This window comes from Myotis lucifugus, unplaced genomic scaffold (assembly GCF_000147115.1).
Source record: "Myotis lucifugus unplaced genomic scaffold, Myoluc2.0 scaffold_207, whole genome shotgun sequence".
Taxonomy (NCBI): Eukaryota; Metazoa; Chordata; class Mammalia; order Chiroptera; family Vespertilionidae; genus Myotis; species Myotis lucifugus.
Window position 1 is genome coordinate 556,418 of NW_005871255.1, and position 18,698 is coordinate 575,115.

Genomic DNA, 18,698 nt, shown 5'->3' on the forward strand with positions numbered 1-18,698 from the left:
GCGCTCCTATGGCGGTGTGCCACCATTGGCGAAAGCCCGCTACCTATCATGCTTGGGGGTGGAGCCCCGAGAAAATGTGCAGCTGAGGTAGGAGAGACGATCTGTCTGTCTGCCAGCAATTCCGCCCCAGGGAGAGTGAGGTGGCCCGAGTGCGGGCAGCAAAATAGAGCTGTATTTTCACCTCAGAGCATAGCTGGTGTTCAGGCCATTTTGGGGCACTCTGTCTGTGGTCTTTGCTTGCCAGCTACCTCAGCACATCTACATAACGAGATAGGGGCAGGCCAGCCAACCTCCCAAGGTCCCTACCCCTGGCTGGTCCCTCCCCCTGGCCGGCCAGCCAACCTCCCATGGTCCCTCCCCCTGGCTGGCCAACCTCCCGCGGTCCCTCCTCCTCCTGTCCCTTTCCCCAGCCAGCAGGCCCCAATCGCCCGGACCCGATCAGGACTGGGTGAGATGGTCCTGATCCGCCCTGATCACTGGCCAGGCCTAGGGACCTCACCTGTGCACGAATTTCATGCACTGGGCCTCTAGTAATAATAAAAGATTTTCTGGAGCATGGCAATCAGGAAGATGTGTCTTTAGAATCTCCCCCAGGTGATTTTGAGTCTGCTAGTCAGGTTCAGGTCCTTGATCAGCTTTTGGGAACCACGGAATTCTAACTGAAGACCTGAAGTGATTAAGCAATTATATCTCAGTAAAATACTGGGTACCTGGCATTGCCATCAAAATTGGCCCCTGGGCATTGAGCTCTGTCACCTTGTTTTCAGATCTTTAGTGATTACCTGAAACAGACACTCCATCTGTCGTTGATCATCGGAGGCTGGAGCATATAGGAAATGTCATGTTGGCAGACTCTGCTATAACAGGAAGAGTTATTTGTTCTTTATAGCTGTTTTCTTCCTTCTTTCCCCTTGAGGTTCCTGCCCACTCAGTCAGATTAAAACTATATAAACAAGCTTGCACTACTGAGCTAGCACACGTCTTGTAAAATTTTTTTTTTTCTGAAGAGCTTAACATTGCCTATGTCAGGAAAAAATCCATTGGGTTTTAATGGGCTGAGGCAAACAATATGAATTTGATATAACATGGAGGAGAGGCAGTAACATCAACAGGACTCTTATTTGGCAGCATAAATGTTCAGACTGTATTATAGCCAGCATGTGATTACCTCTCCTACAAGACATTCTCCTGCATGGAGTTGTGAGGACTGGGCACTAAGAGCGGCAGGAGTGACATCTTCAGGCTTTCAGCTGCATGTGACCATGATTTTCATGGCATTGTGGTGTAATTGTAGAGGTCACCCCGGCTTCCTCTCCTATGCACCCAGGCAGAATACGTGAGGATGGGGGAAGGGCGTCTCCAGTCCTTCTGGTGCAGGTGGCCTGGGGATTTCATTTGGCCAAACACTGGCACAGAGCAAGACTGCTAGTCAGTTGCTACCTTCATTTTTATTTTTTTGCTAAGCAATTTACATGACTTATTTTATTCTTCAAAAGCAACCCTGCAGAGTAGAAGGTTCTCATCTTCCAGGTGAAGAGCTGGAAGCTGAGGATGGGGGAGTCAATTGCCAAAGGCCCACAGCAGCCTTGGTGTGGCAGAGTTGAGATGCAGTTCATGGTCTGACTGCAAAGCCCATTCCTTTTCCACATTCTTGGGTCTTGCCTACCTGCTCTGCCCGGCATTGTTATCTGCTGGACTCTAAGCTTAGCTTGTTCCAGAGAAGCTGCCATTACAAAGGAAAACAGCTGGCATTTGTCATAACTAAGAGCTCCAAATGCAATATAAATTTGGAGTAAATTGCATTCCCAACTTTCAAAAGATTTGCTAATCAGAGCTTGAGTCAGAGATGCTCAATTGTTCTGTTATTCAAAGGAGCTCTCCTCACTATACTTCCCACCCTCCCACATGTCTTTCATGGATTCCAAAAGTGGGTTCCTGAGTTCAGGGCTGATCCATATCCATACACCCTGGGGAAAGTCATGTGTGATTCCATACATAGGGCTTTGTGGATAAAGAGCCCTCTCTGTTGGCCAGTTTTAATGGCTTGCCATCTAGGTGAGTGTTCCCGAAGGAGTTCACTGCATCTTGGCAGAGTCTTATCAGTTCCATTATTCATTCAAAAATATTTGAGTACCAACTCTGTGCCAGGCCCTGTTCTAGATGCCAGGGATATAGGGTGAACCCCATTGACAGAGACTCCACTCAGTAGAACTGGCTTTCTCATAGAGGAGCCCTCTGATAAACAAGGAAACCAAGTCATGACTCCAGACAGGTGAGAAGCCCTGTTATTTCACTCTCCACATTTGGCTGTTCTCCCACTTACTCTCCTTGAGATCACATCATCTTCATGTGTTCTTTCTCTCCTTGCGCGTCTATACTGCTGGGTCTTTAGATGTCCATGCCTATGTCATCACCTGGTTCCAGTGTCCTCTTCTGCCTTCCCTCGACTCCCGCTCATCCTGCTCTGACCTCGGTGGCACCACCTCCTCCTGCTCTGTTATAACGGAATACCCACACATTACAATGTCCTGCTTTTGTGGACATGTCTGTCTCCCCTGCTGGACTCTGAACACTGTAATGAGAGCACTTGTATCCGATTTATCTTTCTCTCTCCAGGGCCTAGCACCAAGCCTTGGGAGTGGATGCTCAGTGTTTGCTCCAAGAATAAATGTTGTCTTGTGGCACCTAGTGGTGGGCGGTGGTATTACAGGAATTGCTTCAGGGGGAGGCATGCTAAGGCTGGGAAGGAAAGCGAACCCCCAGTTCTGTGATTTTTGAGAAGCTCGGCAGGAGCACTGTCACGAATAGAGGAGTTGGGCTAGCATATAGGCAGTGGTGATGGAAGAGAGGTAGCGTGGAACATTCTGGTGAGTCTTTGAAGGAAATTTAGAAATTGGAAGTTCTGAGTTCTAGGTCAGAACTGGAGGGAATACTAAGGATGCTGGGTTTTATAGCCAATGTCCAGTTGTGGTGCAGAGAAGCTGTGGCTTAACCTGGTTCCAACAGCTAGTTAGTTGCAGACTAGGTAGAGGAACCAGGCATCCCAGTTCAGACAGGTTTGTGACAGATATGGAAACAAAGGCACAGAGAGGTAAAGTAACTTGCCCCAGATCACACAGCTAGTAAGTGGTGGAGCCTGGACCCAGACATAGATCCGTCTGATGACATAGGCCAGCTTGTAACCACGAAACGATCTTGTCTCTTCTTGTAGAGTCTATTGCAGCGGTTCTCAACCTGTGGGTCGCGACCCCTTTGGGGGTTGAATGACCCTTTCACAGGGGTCGCCTAAGACCATCAGAAAACACATATATAATTACATATTGTTTTTGTGATTAATCACTATGCTTTAATTATGTTCAATTTGTAACAATGAAATTGGGGGTCACCACAACATGAGGAACTGTATTAAAGGGTCTCGGCATTAGGAAGGTTGAGAACCACTGGACTCTATTGAAATGTAGTTGTATTTTCAGAAAAACATTCACATTCTTCAAATATTAAAATCAAAGTCCCTGAATAATTTACTATGTGTATACTGGTATACATGTAGTATATGTAAATAACATGAAGAAGGTTTTGTTTTCCTCTACCACTAAATTTAAAATATTCCTATTTCTATTGTACTTCATTTAAAAATAAATATTTTATACCATATTGTAATGAGTGAGAATCTATTCCTTTAATTTCATGAACACCAGCTTTATAGTCAATGAATTTAATCAGAACATCCTTACCTATGCAGGTTTTACACTCAGCTCTAACAACTGTTGACATAGGGACTAGAATGTATTTTAGAAATGATATTTTACAGACACAGAAAAGGTAAATGACTAGCTTGAGTTTCAAAATGAGTTGATGGAAGAATCAAAATAGAAGCCCTTCTATTACATTACTAGACTCACTGGAATTCCTAACCGCATTTACTTAGCAGTCCAGATCCTGGGACATCAGCCTGCTTTAACACGGAGAAATGTTTCTGTTGGGGGGCAGGGAGGAGAGTCAGGGAAAGGCAAAGGGAAGACTGACATGATTATTTCTAGGTCATTTCCAACCTTACTGTTATAACACAGTTTTCTAGGTGGAAGATAATATACTCATTAAAGTGAAAGTGTTCGTTTTAAAATAAAGCAATAGGAGCCCTAAATGGCTCTGTTACTTAGACAAATGAGCATACATAAATGAACTCAAATTTTGTTTTTCATGCTCAGTCATATTCTGTATTAAGGCAAATAAGTAGTTATTTATAAATAAACAGTGTGTCGTTCACTTAACTTTCAAAGCTACTGATTAGAATAATAATCAGTGTTTCCATGTAGTACTATATTCATAGAAATACTGATATTGCAGTGGATAGAGATTTTAGAATGATGCTCTTTATCTCTTCATGTAATCTAGCTTTTAAAATGCATCCTAATTCATAAATGATGAAGAAAGCAATTAACATTATTCAAATGGGATATCTTGGGTAATTAAATTCTTAGCATAAATTACAAATTCCTGTCTCTTCACCATTTTTTGCCCAAATTTATTTTTATTGAATGACCTTTGGTACCAACTTATCTACACTAATAAAAGAGAAACATGCAAATTGGTGTCACTCCGCTGCGCCCACCAGCCAATCAGGATGAGTATGCAAATTAACCCAACAAAGATGGCGGTCAATTTGCATATGCAGGCGAGGAGCGGAGACTGAAGGTTGAAGGCAACTGAAGACTGAAGAGGCTTGGCTTCTCCGCTGCGGCCAGAGTGAAGGCCTGGGTCCTGGGTGCCGGAGGGAAACCGGTGCTGGCAGCCAGGGGAAGGAAGGCCTATTGCACAAATCTCTTTGTGCAACGGGCCTCTAGTTTTATAATAAAATGTTTCCTGAGGTGTTTTTTAAATTGTAATGGCCTTTTCTGTCGAGCATGGTATTTATAAAAGTTTCTTTGATGAAAAGCTTATGAATTTTGTGCAAATAACCCAGACAGGCTCTTAGATCAGAGATAACATTTGTATAGGACTTTTATGGCTTTATGGGATACTTTTACACTCATTTATTTGACCCTTACCTGTGAGTAGTCAGTGGAAGTCACATTTTACTGATGAGAGCAACGTAGAGGAAGGTGCCTTGGCATGGTTCTAGCTCAGGGGTGGGCAAACTTTTTGACTCGAGGGCCACAATGGGTTCTTAAACTGGACCGGAGGGCCGGAACAAAAGCATGGATGGAGTGTTTGTGTGAACTAATATAAATTCAAAGTAAACATCATTACATAAAAGGGTACGGTCTTTTTTTTTTTTTTAGTTTTATTCATTTCAAACGGGCCGGAGTAGTTTGCCCACGGCTGTTCTAGCTGCACAGTAGATGTTAAACATGTACATTTTAAAAGAAAATTAACAGCCCTAGCTGGTTTGGCTCAGTAGATAGAGTGTCGACTTGTGGACTGAAGGGTCCCAGGTTCGATTCCAGCCAGGGGCACCTGCCCGGTTGCGGGCTTGATCCCCAGTGTGCGGCAGCCGATCCATGATTCTCTCTCATCATTGATATTTCTATCTCTCTCTCCCTCTCCCTTCCTCTCTGAACTCAATAAAAATATATATAAAAAAAGAAAATTAACAAAGGAACCCAACACCCAACAGGTTATTTGATTTGCTCAAGGTCACCCAGCAAATAAAACTTCATGCCAAGAACTGAACTTACTTCTTTACTCAAAAAGTCCCTATGTTGTCCTTGTCTCACTGCTATCTTCTCAGATGTTTTAAAAGGTCAAATTAAAAACATTCATTTTTCTTAATTGAGGTGAAATTCAAAAATGCGTGAGTTCTTATTTTAAATTGTAATAGTCTCTCTTCTGTCATCACTGTCTTTTTCACAGCCCATTTCCTGTATTCATAACAATGCTCATAAAATTAACCATTTTAAAGCATACATTTCAGAGGCACTTAGTATATTCACAGTTTTCTGCAGCCATCAGCTCTATCTAGTTGAAAACTATTTTGATCATCTCTAAAGGAGACCCCACTTCCGTTAAGCAGTCACCCCAATCTCTCCTCTCTACAGCTGCTGGTATCTACCAGTCAGCTTTCTGTCTCTATAGATTTCTCTATTATATATACTTTGTGTCAATGGAATCCTACAATATGTCACTGTCTTAGTCCGTTCAGGCTGCTGTAATAGAATGCCATTGACTGGATAGCTGGTAAACAACAGAAATTTATTTCTCACAGTTCTAAAGACTGGAAAGTCCAAGATCAAAACTTGGGCAGATTTGGTGTCTTATGAGGACCTGTTTCCTGGTTCATAAAAGAGCTCTCTGGAACCTCTTTTACCAGGGCACTCATCACTTTCCAAAGGTTCTACCTCTTAATACTATTACATTGGGGATTAGGATTTCAACATGTGAATTTTGAGGGGACACAAACATTCAGTCAATTGCAGTGACCTTTTGTATCTAGCTTCTTTCATTTAGCATGATGCTTTCAAGATTAATCTGTGTTGTAGCATGTGTCAGTGCTTTATTACTTTTTATGTCTGAATTCTATTCCATTGTAGGGATAGGCCATATTTCGTTTATCCATTCATCAGTTGATGGACATTGAGTTATTTCTGTATTTTGGCAATAGTGCTGCTATGAGCATTCATGTTTGAGTGTTTGTTTGAATACCTGTTTTCAGTTCTTAGCAGTGGAATTGTCAGGTTATATGCAATTCTATGTTTAATTTTTGAGGAACCACCAAATGTTTTCCATTTCCTATCAATAATGTACAAGGGTACCAATTTACCCATGTCCTTTTCAATGCTTGTTATTTGAGGGTTTGTTTTTATTATTGTAACCGTCCTAGTGGGTATGAAGCAGTATCTCCTTGTGGGTTTGATTTGCATTTCCCTGATAAAATATTCATATTTTAATGCATAGAATTAATCATAGAGTGAGCTTTGTAAAAAAAAATCAACATCAAAATGAATGGTTTCATTCATCTTCAGGAGATGGCATATGATTACCCCTGAGGTGCACAGTTCTGGGCTGAAAAATAAAGAATATGTTGCTTTGGAATTAGAAGGATGTATGTGGACAATAAGTCAACAATCATGTAATTTCTTACATCATGTTTTGTTTTCATGCCACCTGCCCAAAGATGCATGGTTATTTGCATTGCAAAGCTCTCTTTATATACTAGTAATTCTTGCATGTCTTAATGACCTGTTAATTTATTTTTGCAGCGTGAGTGAAGACATCCAGGATGGCTCAGGGATCCGGGGAGCAAAGAGCAGTGGCAACTGCCGACCCAGAGGACAGTTCTCCAAATATGATAGTCTACCGCAAAGTAAGGCATCTGGTTAAATGCTGTGATGCTGGCTGTGTTGTGTGTGTGTTTGTGTTCTGTGTGGGGTTGACCGATGGTTGACAGCTCAACAAATGTTTTCTGCCTGGACTGCCTCGACTGATAAAAGAATATCGTTTGCTTCTCATATCTGATTTTCCAATTCTAAAATTCAAGGCAGTTAGATTTTGTCATACTTGGTATTGAATACTTGGGAAAATATTATGTGATTTTGTTTTCTTTAAACTCAAAGATCACCTATGTAATACAGATGGAGACATATTCTCCTTTGGTGTAAAAGCCTTACTGTAACATTGATTACATGAATGTTCTTCAGACTGATAGTATGTATAAGAACTGGTGTAGGTGCTATGGGAAACACTGAGGTACGTATAAGATGTTTACAGTTGGTGAGAGATATACAAGTAACTGTAATAGAGTCTATGCATTCATTTCCAAAAGAGAAGTGTAGGTGTATTGTTACATAATTGCAGAGGAGGGAAGATTACTCCAGCCTCAGAGGTCAGGGATGGGCTGTGAAGAAATGGTCTTTGAACTCAATTTTAAAGGATGGGTAAGAGTGCTTATTTGGCAAGAAGGTCATTCCAGATGGTGAGATGTGCTCTGCACAGGCAAAGAGCTGGAGAAAGGGAACAGCCGCCAGAATCAGTTAGTTTGGGCATAGGATGAATTACTAGATGTAAACGAAGGTATGATTTGGGGAAGACAGGCTGGATGGGGCCAGATTTTTAGCATGTGGAATCATAGGCAATTTAATCATGGGAAACTCATGTGCTGGGAGTTGTAAATCAGCATCTGTTTGGGATTATGAATCTTGCCCCCATGAGGCAAATGCATTGTTATCAGGGGAGATTGCAGGCTCCAGGAGGGTTGTTTCTGTGTCTGTGAGAAAGGTAAGGAGGACACTAATCTAGCAGGGGACATGCCCTTCAGAACTGAGCAGGACTGAGCAGAGGCTTTAAAGAGTCAGAATTAAAAATGACTTGGAAACGAAATGAATATGGAGTTAGGAGGTGAATAGAGAATCAGAGATGACTGGGTTTTTTGACCTTGGGTTATAGAAAGACATTGATGTTATTAATTCAAATAGAGACATTTGGAAGGGTACATTTTAAAGGAAGGAAATATAGCACATAACTTATTTGTGTGCATACTGAACTTAAGGAAATAACTGCTTATATACCTTTCTAATGTTTGTTTGTGACGATTTAACCTAACTATATTACATTTTAAGACAAAGGAGTTAATGTTCATTCATTTTACTAAATATTTGACTTGTCTGCTGGGTTCTGTGTATTCTATAAGACTCTGTGTTCGATCTCTGGTCATCATATGGGCAGTGTTGAACTAGATATTTCTGGATGATCAGTATGGTGAATTTCTCTCTTTTCTGAGTAAAAATAGAACTCTCAAACTGTTCCTGCTTCCAGTCTCAAGTTCCTTAATTCTTTGCTTTGCAAGAGGCTGCTTTGATGACCTGTTTCTAAGAGAGATGCTTATTAAGTTGTGTTAAAAAAAATAGTTTAACCGGGCTAGCCAATTAGCCATATGAATAATGGAAATACTTTTATTCATCATTACCTTCTTAACCACCCCAAACAGAGAGACCCTATGCCAGGCTTGCAGGAACATGGGGTTTGGAGTCAGACCTGGGTTAAAGTTGCAACTTCGCCACTTCTTAGAGGTGTGACCTTGAGTCACTTTTGTAATTTCTGTGAACTTCAGTTTCTTCATTTATACAAAGAAGAAAGATAACTTGGGAAGAAGGATAGTACCTCGTGGGGTTATTGTGAAGATTCATTTAAATAGTAAATAAGGCGTCTGACATCCTGCTTGGCCTGGAGGTGGTCCATAATGAATGCTTCTTTTTCTTTTAGCTTTAGGTCTTTTTAGAGAGAGTAACACTGGGGAGGAAATAATTTATAAAATGTGTAAATGTTGATGCTGTTAGTAAATTGACTAATGTACGTTCATGCAGTGAGTTGCTTTTTTAAGACACAAGAAAACATTACAAATATATTCAGTTTATTTAAGAGATTGCAAATCAATGGATTATTAAAGGTTAATAGGAAATGTAAAGGTCATGCCATTCAAACACCTTTCCCCTGGAATGTTTGCTGTTACGTGGAAGTGAAAACTTTCTACAAGTTTGTGGGAACTTAGTTTTTACTTTTTATGCAGTAGTAGGGGACTTTTTTTTGTTGTTGTTTTGTTTAATTTAGAAACAAAATTGTTAATTGCTGTAGTTCTTTAAAGAAATGACCACTAGTCATTAGTTTTCTATCTTGGAAATATACCTTGCTTCCTCATGACACACTCGTGGGTGGGAGGTATGTATGTGTTCATGTTATTTGATATATTAGTTAATTGCTATAAAAGGGATATTGGATCTGTTCAATCTGTTAGAAAGAAGATACACTTATTGCCAGTGTGGGTCCAGGATCTGGAATCATTTAAACTTAGTTAAGTTAAGCCATGGTTGTGTTGGAAACATGGGCTATTCATCTAGTTCTCTACTCTCAGTGCTTAGACTGTTGGCTATGGCCAACACTTACCTACTGCAGGACGCTCACTTCAAGGTGTAGCTAAAGACTGACCCCTGAAACCAAGGTCAATTCAAACATTTACTATGGACGTCCTCTGTGTAATAACTTATTCAAGGTGGTAGCTATAAAACCAGACCTTTAGGTAAAGGTCCACAACAAAAATTACATTTAAAAAACTGTGCAAACAGTGCTTTCATGTTGTTTTCTTTCCCTTGTTTGTTGTCTCTTCTTCTTGTCAGACATTTCCAGTGTGAAATTTTTGCTTGGATTGTGTTGTGTTGATTCAGATGCTGACATTTAAAAAGCCAAGTCTAGAGAAGTGGAGCTTTTGGGTAAACTTCCGAGTAATAAGCAGGATGATTATGGCCATAATGTTGTTGTGACTTTTAAATGCCATTTGGGATGGTGACCTTCTGACACATGAGTAATGATGGGTGGGTTCCTTAAGCTCACACATTTCAGAATACTCTTCGTTTTCTTTTCATGTTTTCTAGGTCATTAACCATAAGAAGTTGTACTTTTCCAAGGCATGATTTATATATTGACTTAAACAGACTTTCTAATTTAGTTTTTCATCCTTCATATTCACATTTTGGATTAAAGGTGTGAATGAAAAATGTATTGGTGCCATTAAAAATCTATTTAAAAGAAAAGCTTAATTATTCATTAAGCCGCCTGGACCTGTTAACCTTTTTTATATTCCTGAGCCCAAAAGATCCTGGGTCATTGAATTGCCCAATGCAGTGATGATATTTGAACCTATATTAGATCATTTATACAAATGATAAAAATGTGGATCCTTAAAGGACCCTCCCCCACCCCCAAGATAGGTCTGAGTTAGGTCCTAGGAATCTGAGTTTTAAAATGTTGGTGCTACCTCAAAAAATTAAAAAATGGAACTGCCTTATGACTCAGCAATTCCCTTCTGGGAATATATCCGAAGAAACTAAAAACACTAATTCAAAAGAGTATATGCACCCCTGTGTTCATTGCAGAGTTATTTACAATAGCCAAAATTTGAAAACAGCCCAAGTGCCCCTCAGCAGATGAGTGGATAAAAAAGATGTGGTACATTTACACTATGTTGTAAAAAACAAAGATCTCTTACCCTTTGAGACAGCATCGAGGGACCTGGAGAGTATTATACTAAGCAAAATAAGCCAGTCAGAGAAAGACAAGTATCACATGATCTCACTTACATGTGAAATCTAATGAATAAAATAAACTGATGAGTAAAATAGATCCAGAGACATAGAAGCATGGAACAGACTGACAAATCTCAGAGGGAAAGAGGGGTGTGGGAAGAGATTAACCAAAGAACTTATGGAGGGGACTCTTCCCCCTCCCCACGTGGGAGTCTGTACTTGTTCTTTAATAAATTTCCACCTTTGCTATACAAAAAAAAAAGAACTTATGGAATGCATATATGCGTAAGCCATGGACAAAGACAGTAGGGTGGTGAAGGCTTCGGGCTGGGGTGGGGTGGACAGGTGCAGGGTAGAGGGGGTTAATGGGGGGAAAAGGGTGACATCTGCAATACTTTCAACAATAGAAATAAGTGTAAAAATAATAAAAAAAATTTTAAAAAGGAAGAAAAAATTTTAGTTGTAATAATTTAACATTCAATAGTTAAAGTATCTTCTTGGTGCTGTCATGTTTGGTTTACTAATAACATTTAAGATATTTGTTCAGTTATCCTTCTGCAGTACCGATTGTATGGTAGAGAGGAGCAACAACGTTCAACTAGCAGCACTGGATATTGTCAGTAATATATCGTGTCACAAATGACTTAGGAGGTTAGAGGAAGAAGAAAAAGCCAGTGTTCTTGTGTATCAAAGGGGTCGTTAAATAGCATGCCACTGCTAGCTTCTGGTTATTAACTCCTCGTCTTCTAGAATCTGGGTCTCACCTTAGTGTTGCTCTGACATCCCAAGGTCACTTCCCCTAATGATCTAGGACCCTTGAAGTCCTGGACAGAGATTGGGTTAGGCATAATTCCAGAAAGTAAATGTGGCACTATTTTAGTTACAGAGGCAGCAGTATGCACCCTAGCCTGGAAGAGGCAGGGGTGGGGAGAAAGCAGGGAATGGGGCATTATTCTGGAATTCATAGAAGGCACTTGTAGAGGCCAGCACAAGTGAGTCAGGGAACCTGCAGATCCTGCTGACCAAGGCCGGATGAAAATGAGAAACTCATTAGCAAATCTATATTGAGTGTCATTTGTCAGCCAGACACTGTTAGATGCTAGGAATTCAAGATGGGGGCTATTCTCTGAATGAACCCATGGGCCAGTGGGGCAGAGATGGGTACTTAGACAGTTGCAGTACTTGTAAAGACCAGAACTGTAAAGGTCTGGGAGGAGATAGAAGGGTGATGAGGCCCATACCAGGAGAGAGAATGGTGATGTCATGGAAGACATCCAGAGGGTTTGGCACCTGCTTTAATTCTTGAAATATGATTAGAATTAACCTGGCAGACAAGGGGAGAAGAACTGAAGGAGGCAGGAGGACCAGCACAGGTAGAGGGACAGAGCTGTGATGTGGTATGCTGAGTTCTAGAAGCTTCAAGTGGCTGTTTTCATGGAACTGGGTTTTTGTGATGAAGGGATGAGAAATAGCTCTGGATGGGCAGCTTAGGGTCAGATCATGAAAACCTTGTACATTAGGCAAAGGGTTTGGATGTAGTACAGATATCTCCCCTCCATGCCACCACACCCGTGCTCAGCCCCTCTACGTGCTGCTTGCATGTGGACATGTACCGAGCTTCTGCGACCTCTGACTTTCAGTTGAATTTGGCCAGTAGAAGCCTGGGGAGAGATGGGAAGGAGGAAAAGGCAAAGTTGGGGTATTTCTCTCCCTGGCTTCCTCTCCACAAAGTCTTGCACTGGCTGTGTCCCTTGACTGAAGGTTATTGCCCCTCTCAAGGTAGAATGCTCTCCTCTTCTGGGTCCCGATACCCCTTTTCTCTACTTGTCCTCGTGGTCCTTGGGGTGGCTCCAGTTTGTATTAGTAATCTATCTATCGGCAAACAATTTACCCCCCAAACTCAACGGCTTGCATACATTTATATGTCCTGGTTTCTGTAGGGGCAGTAATCCTAGTGCACATTAGGTGGGCCCTCTGGTTCAAGGTCTCTCACAAGGCCACAGTCAAGACGTGGGCTGAGATTGCAGATTCATCTGAAGCCTCAGTTGGGGAAAAGGTCCAATTCCAAGCTCCCTCATGTGGTTACTGGATGGATTCAGTTCCTCGAGTGCTGTTGGAAGGATCACCTTGGCTGCTCACTGGCTGTTGGCCAAAGCCTACTCGCAATTCCTTGCCACATGTGCCTCTCCCTAGGGCAGCTCATGCGTGGCACCTTGTTTCATCAGAATGAGCCAGAGAGAGGAGGCAGAGGGGGTGGGGATTGGTAGTGGGAGTCTCACTATTTCATAACCTAATATTGGACATAGTGTCTCATCCCTTTGTTAGGAGCAAGTCACTAGGTCCATTCCCAGGGGAGGGGTTTATGTAAGGGCCTGAGGACAGGAGGTAGAGCTCTCTGTGGGCCACTTTAGAAGCCGTATACCACACAGTTCTACTTCCTCGGGTCAGAGCCTTCTGAGCGTTCTCCTATGGCTCCACTATACCATTTAGATTGAAGAACCTTTATATTTGGTCCTTATTGAAATAAACCTTCCTTGAATTGTCCTATATTGTGTGTGCCATCTTTTTACTGATAAGGCTGTGACTCATATAGGTATTATTCCAGAAGCAAGGAGAAACCATTGAGACCCTGTTTTTCTTCATAAGGAAATTTTCCAGGAAAGGATTTGAAGCAGGAGATGGAGAATGGGAATGTGGAGGGACGGTGTAAGGGAAATGGTAGGATTGTAGGCAGAAGGATAGTTAAGCAATTTTCCAGGAATTCAGGTGAGGAAAAAATGACGTCCAAACCAGAGGCAGTGGTAATGGAGGAGCAATGTGTTTGAGAGATGGTTGGAAGGTAGGATCAATAGGACTTGGTTACTGATAAGATGTAGGGAGGATCTGAAGGTAACGAGAAGGAACGAAGAAGGGTCTTTTTACTAGGTTACGCCTGGGAGCTGTTAAAGGTCTCTTGGGACCAACGAAATTTTGAACCAAACACTAACTATAGAACTGGATGGCCTGCCCCTCTCCTCCTTGTATGTAGGTAAATCAAGATTTTCATGGGAAAACTGTGTAATTGGGCCAGTATATCTTGGTATTTATTGGGCTGTGCCATTGGTTCACTTTTGGCTGTGCACAGGTTGTTTCTCCATTTAGTCCAGTTCTGTCATTTGCAAAGTGAGAGGTTAGCTAGGCTGGATGATCCCATAAATATTTCAGTTCTAACATTCTAGGTCTTCCATTACCTAAAATAAAGGAATGAACATTTTATTATCTGTTTATTCTTTCACAGCCTCCTTTGCTTATTTTCTGCCTTTATAATTTTCTTTAAATAATTAACCCAAGCAAAACTTTCAAAATAAGTAACTCAGTATGTTTAAAACAAGTGCATTTTGGTCTTGAACATTTAGGATTTTCTTTCATTCTTTTCTTTTTTTAAACATTAAATAAAATTCTCAAGGTTGAACTTTAGAGAGTGTTCTGAGTAACGGATTTAATTGTTCAATCTGCATTTTCAGATTCCTTTCATTAATTATTTTGAAGGGTTTTTTTTTGTTGCCGTAGGAAAAAACTGTTTTGTTTTCCTTTTCCCCGAGGATTAGGCTTGCCAAGGGGAAAGTTCCCCATTCTATGATCTTGGTTGGCAGGAGACAAGAGAACAGGCAAGTTCTAGACCAGTGGTATCAGTGTGCACAGATGATAAAGACGCTATTTTTAGTGTGGGGAATATACCACCGTGTGGTTTTATGATGTGTTAACATGAGTATAACTTTCTAATTTAAAAAAGCCTTTGCTGTGCTTCAGGCTTTATTTCTTTTTTTTTTTTTTCATTTCATTTTGGAGTCTAAGATTTTGCATTTTGGCAGACAGTTTATTAGTCTAACTATTGACACTTCTGTGTACTTACACTATGGAGAACATGAATGGCTGCAGAGTCCAATTTCCCATTCTCAGTAGTTTGAACAAGAAAAATGAAAAGCTAATAGATAGCAGTGACTGGAAAATGAACATGTTAAAATCATTGGGGGGAATAGGAGCATTATATTTTAAAAATCTGTTAGTTTGCCAATAAAAACTGGAAATGGACAAATTTTTTTGGTCAGCATTTCCACTTCTAAAAAGTTATTACAATAAGGGAATGAAAAAGTACACAGACAGAAATCTATATATATAAAAAACCAGCGACCAGAACACCAGAATGATCGGAATGACCGGTTGCTATGACACCCACTGTGGTGTGGCCAACCAGCCTGATTGAGGGTGGGGCCTGCTGGCCAACCACCCGTGGCCCCTCCTTCCGGCTGGCCCTGCCCCCGATCGCCCCTTCCACCCCCATCAGGGACGGGCCTGCCAGCCAAGAGCCCATGGCCCCGCCCCTGGCCGACTCTGCCCCCAATCATCCCCTCCACCCCCATTGGGGGCAGGGCTGGCCAGCCAACCACCCTCGGCCCCTCCCCCCAGTCAGCCCCACCCAATTGGCCCTCATCGGGGTGGCCGGCCAAATCCCACCCGTGCACGAATTTGTGCACCGGGCCTCTAGTATAGATATAAATATTCATGCATGCCAAAAGAATATTCATGCCTCTGTGGTTAATAATATCCAAAGATGGAAATAAATAAAATATCTAATGGAAGGAAATTAGTTAAATAATTATAGTGGGATAGGAGTCATATTTGGGATGATCCCACAGTAAGGTTACTGGATTTTTGTTTGGTAGACCTGTCTTGAAAAGAAGAAGATTACTGACATCTTAACATATGTCAGATTGAATATTCTTTATTTTTTAAAACCTACAAGACTTTACCAGTTTTGTTTTTCAGAATTTTTTATTTGCTAAATATAATGGTTATGCATATTTCCTAAAATTATGGTTTCATTGCTCTTTATTATTTTCTGCATCTCTGTGCTTATCTCTGGGATCATTTTTATTTTGTCTGAAGAACTAACTACCTTTAGTATTTTCTTTAGTGCAGTTCTACTGGAGATAAATTCTCTCAGTTTATGTTTGTCTAAAAATGTCTGTTTCATATTAAGTTTTTGAAGGGTGTTTTTTTCCTTGATATAGAATTCTGATTGTCAGTTATTTTCTTCACATGCTTTGGTGATAACTTTCATTGTCTCTTGGCTTCTATTGTTTTTATTAGGAAGTTAGCTGTCAGTTTTATTGTTATTTTTTAAATGTAATCTCTTTTTACATTTGAGTGCTCTTAAGATTTCTTTCTTTTCTAGCAGTTTTACTATAAGGTATTATTTTATTATTTACTTTCCTTAGAATTAATAGCAATTTTAAAAATTTGATTGATGCTTTGAAAATTCTCAGCCATTTACTTCTCAAATATTGTTAATGCCTAGTTTTCTTTTTTAACTCTTCTTGGGGTTCTGTTCATATGTTATGACTTGTTCTCTGTGCTTCATGTTTCTTATGCTCTTTTATGTATATTTTTGTTTCTTTCTGTTTCAATATGGATATTTTCTATTAACTTATCCTCAAGTTCATTAGTTCTTTCCTTAACTGTATCTAATCTATGGTCAAACCCATTTCATTGAATTATAACTTTAAATATTGCTTTTCTAAGTTCTAAAATTTGTATTTAATTCCTTTTCAGAGTTTCTCGTTTCATGCTAAAATGATCTATTTTGTCACTTAACTCCTTAAACATATTAATCATAATTATTTCAAAATCTATATTTGATACTTCAAAATCTTTATCAAATTTTTTTTGGTTTTTTAAAAATTAAGTTCTGGACACTGTTTATACAACTAACATTGGAAAAATAATTTAAAGCTCTGGGAGAATGCTATCTTACTCCAGAGAGCATTTGGTTTTGTTTCTTTTTCCTTTTCAGTCAGTTATGCTAGGGGCTGATCTCCTTAATCTAATTATATGTAGCTTGATTTCAGTTCTTGTTGGGGCTAGTATATTTCTGGATCACCTTTACTCTTGGGAGAGAGCTCTTCTGGTCCCAACCAAGACCCTGGATGTTAACTTCAATTCCTCATTTTTGTCCCTTAAGCTCCACGAGATTGCAAAAAGAACCGATCACCTTCCCAGTCAGGCCTTTTGCTAAAGATTTTGGCAAAGCTCTTTAAGAGGAAAAACAGCTCTAGTTGCTAGCATCACCTTCTTAGCTGTCTTTTTCTTTCAGATCTTGGCATCAAAATTCTTACTCTCTTAGTAGCTCTCTAATGTCTTCTAACATTTTTAACAATTTTTTAAACCTTTCTAGTTACTCTTAACAGGAGGGTAATTCTGAAACATTTAGTTAGCCATTGCTACAAGTAGAAAATCGGAACACTGGCTTTGAAGGAAGATGGATCTGTCTCTTCAGCCTCCCTTTGCTCTTAAATTGTTATAGAAAAAACATTTCCTGAGTTGTTTGTTGGTCTGGGTGTTGGTGTTAGTAGAGATGCAGAAAATGGAGAGAAACTTTCAGTATATTTAGGAAGTGGATCGACATGGATTAGGACTTCAACATATTTTTGAGGGAATACAATTTAACCCACAACAGTATCTAATTTGTCTCTGCCTAAAGCTTAGTGCTCCTTGCAAAACCCAAATCAACAAGTAAGTGTATTTTTTGAGCCCTTGTTTCTGGCAGGGCACTGTACTTTATTTTCTACACACTGTTGTATGGGGGGTAAAAAGTAGTATAGCACACCATCACTGTCCTAGACAACTTTACAGTCTAGTTGGGGAGACCAAGAATGATGAAAGATTGAGGAGGAAAATAAGCATTTATTGGCTACCAACTGTATACCAGATACTGTGCTGGGTGCTGTACATACACTGAATCATTTAATCATCAGCACAGCTTCTTAGGTAGAAGTAAATAACTGGTATTGGCATTTGAAACTGGGTTTGCTTTATGCTAAAGCTTGTGGGTGTTTTTTTAAAGAAATTGAATTATGTAAAAAACAAACAAAGGAGATCTCAAAGCTATTTGTAATTAATGATGGGAGAGTTGGTGTGGGCAGAGTGGGCTTACAGAGGAGGAAGAAATTTGAAATGCCCTGAATTGTGTCCTTAAGAAAGGGTAACATTTGGCTCAGTAGAAAAGAGCTTAGAAATGTTTTTAGGTGACGGGAGTTGTATGACCAAAAGTGTAGTGATAGAAAGCATAAGATAAATAGGAAACTGTATGTTTTCTTACTGAATCTCAGACTTGTACCTGATGTGCTAATAGCCTCATTGTTCATATGGAAACCTGAAGGGAGAAACAAAACACTTGTAGTTCTGAAACTCACGTGGTAAGATATTGGTACAGCTGGGCTTTCTGCCACCTGATCTTCATTAGTTCCTTTTCTTTAAAAAAGTAGTTGTTTTCCATTTTAAAAGCAGTAATTCAATTCTAAAGAATTAAAGCATGAACTATAGAAAAAAAATGACACATATTCCAACCACACAAAAATGATGACAGTTAACATTTTGGTCTGTTTCCTTCCAGTCTTTTAATTCTTGTCAGTAATATACTGTATATATAAAAATATAGAATAGATAATTAATATGGAATACATATGTTGACCTAGCAGGTAATCACAGTGTATGTACTATTTTATGTTTCCCTATCATATCCTCAGCGTTCATCTGTGCCACAATATGTGTCATCATAATCATAGGTTTTTTTAAAAAAATATATTTTATTGATTTTTTACAGAGAAGAAGGGAGAGGGATAGAGAGTCAGAAACATCGATGAGAGA

General features: G+C 40.0%; 1 protein-coding gene across 1 annotated transcript in view; it reads left to right on the forward strand.

Moving 5' to 3' along the window:
- RGS6 (regulator of G protein signaling 6) overlaps positions 1 to 18,698 on the forward strand; it is a 463,491-nt gene that overhangs the window by 18,822 nt on the left and 425,971 nt on the right. The window contains exon 2 of the mRNA XM_006097588.3: positions 7,200 to 7,303. Coding sequence (XP_006097650.1) covers positions 7,220 to 7,303 — 84 coding nt within the window. The 5' untranslated portion in view covers positions 7,200 to 7,219. The remainder of the gene's footprint in view (positions 1 to 7,199; positions 7,304 to 18,698) is intronic.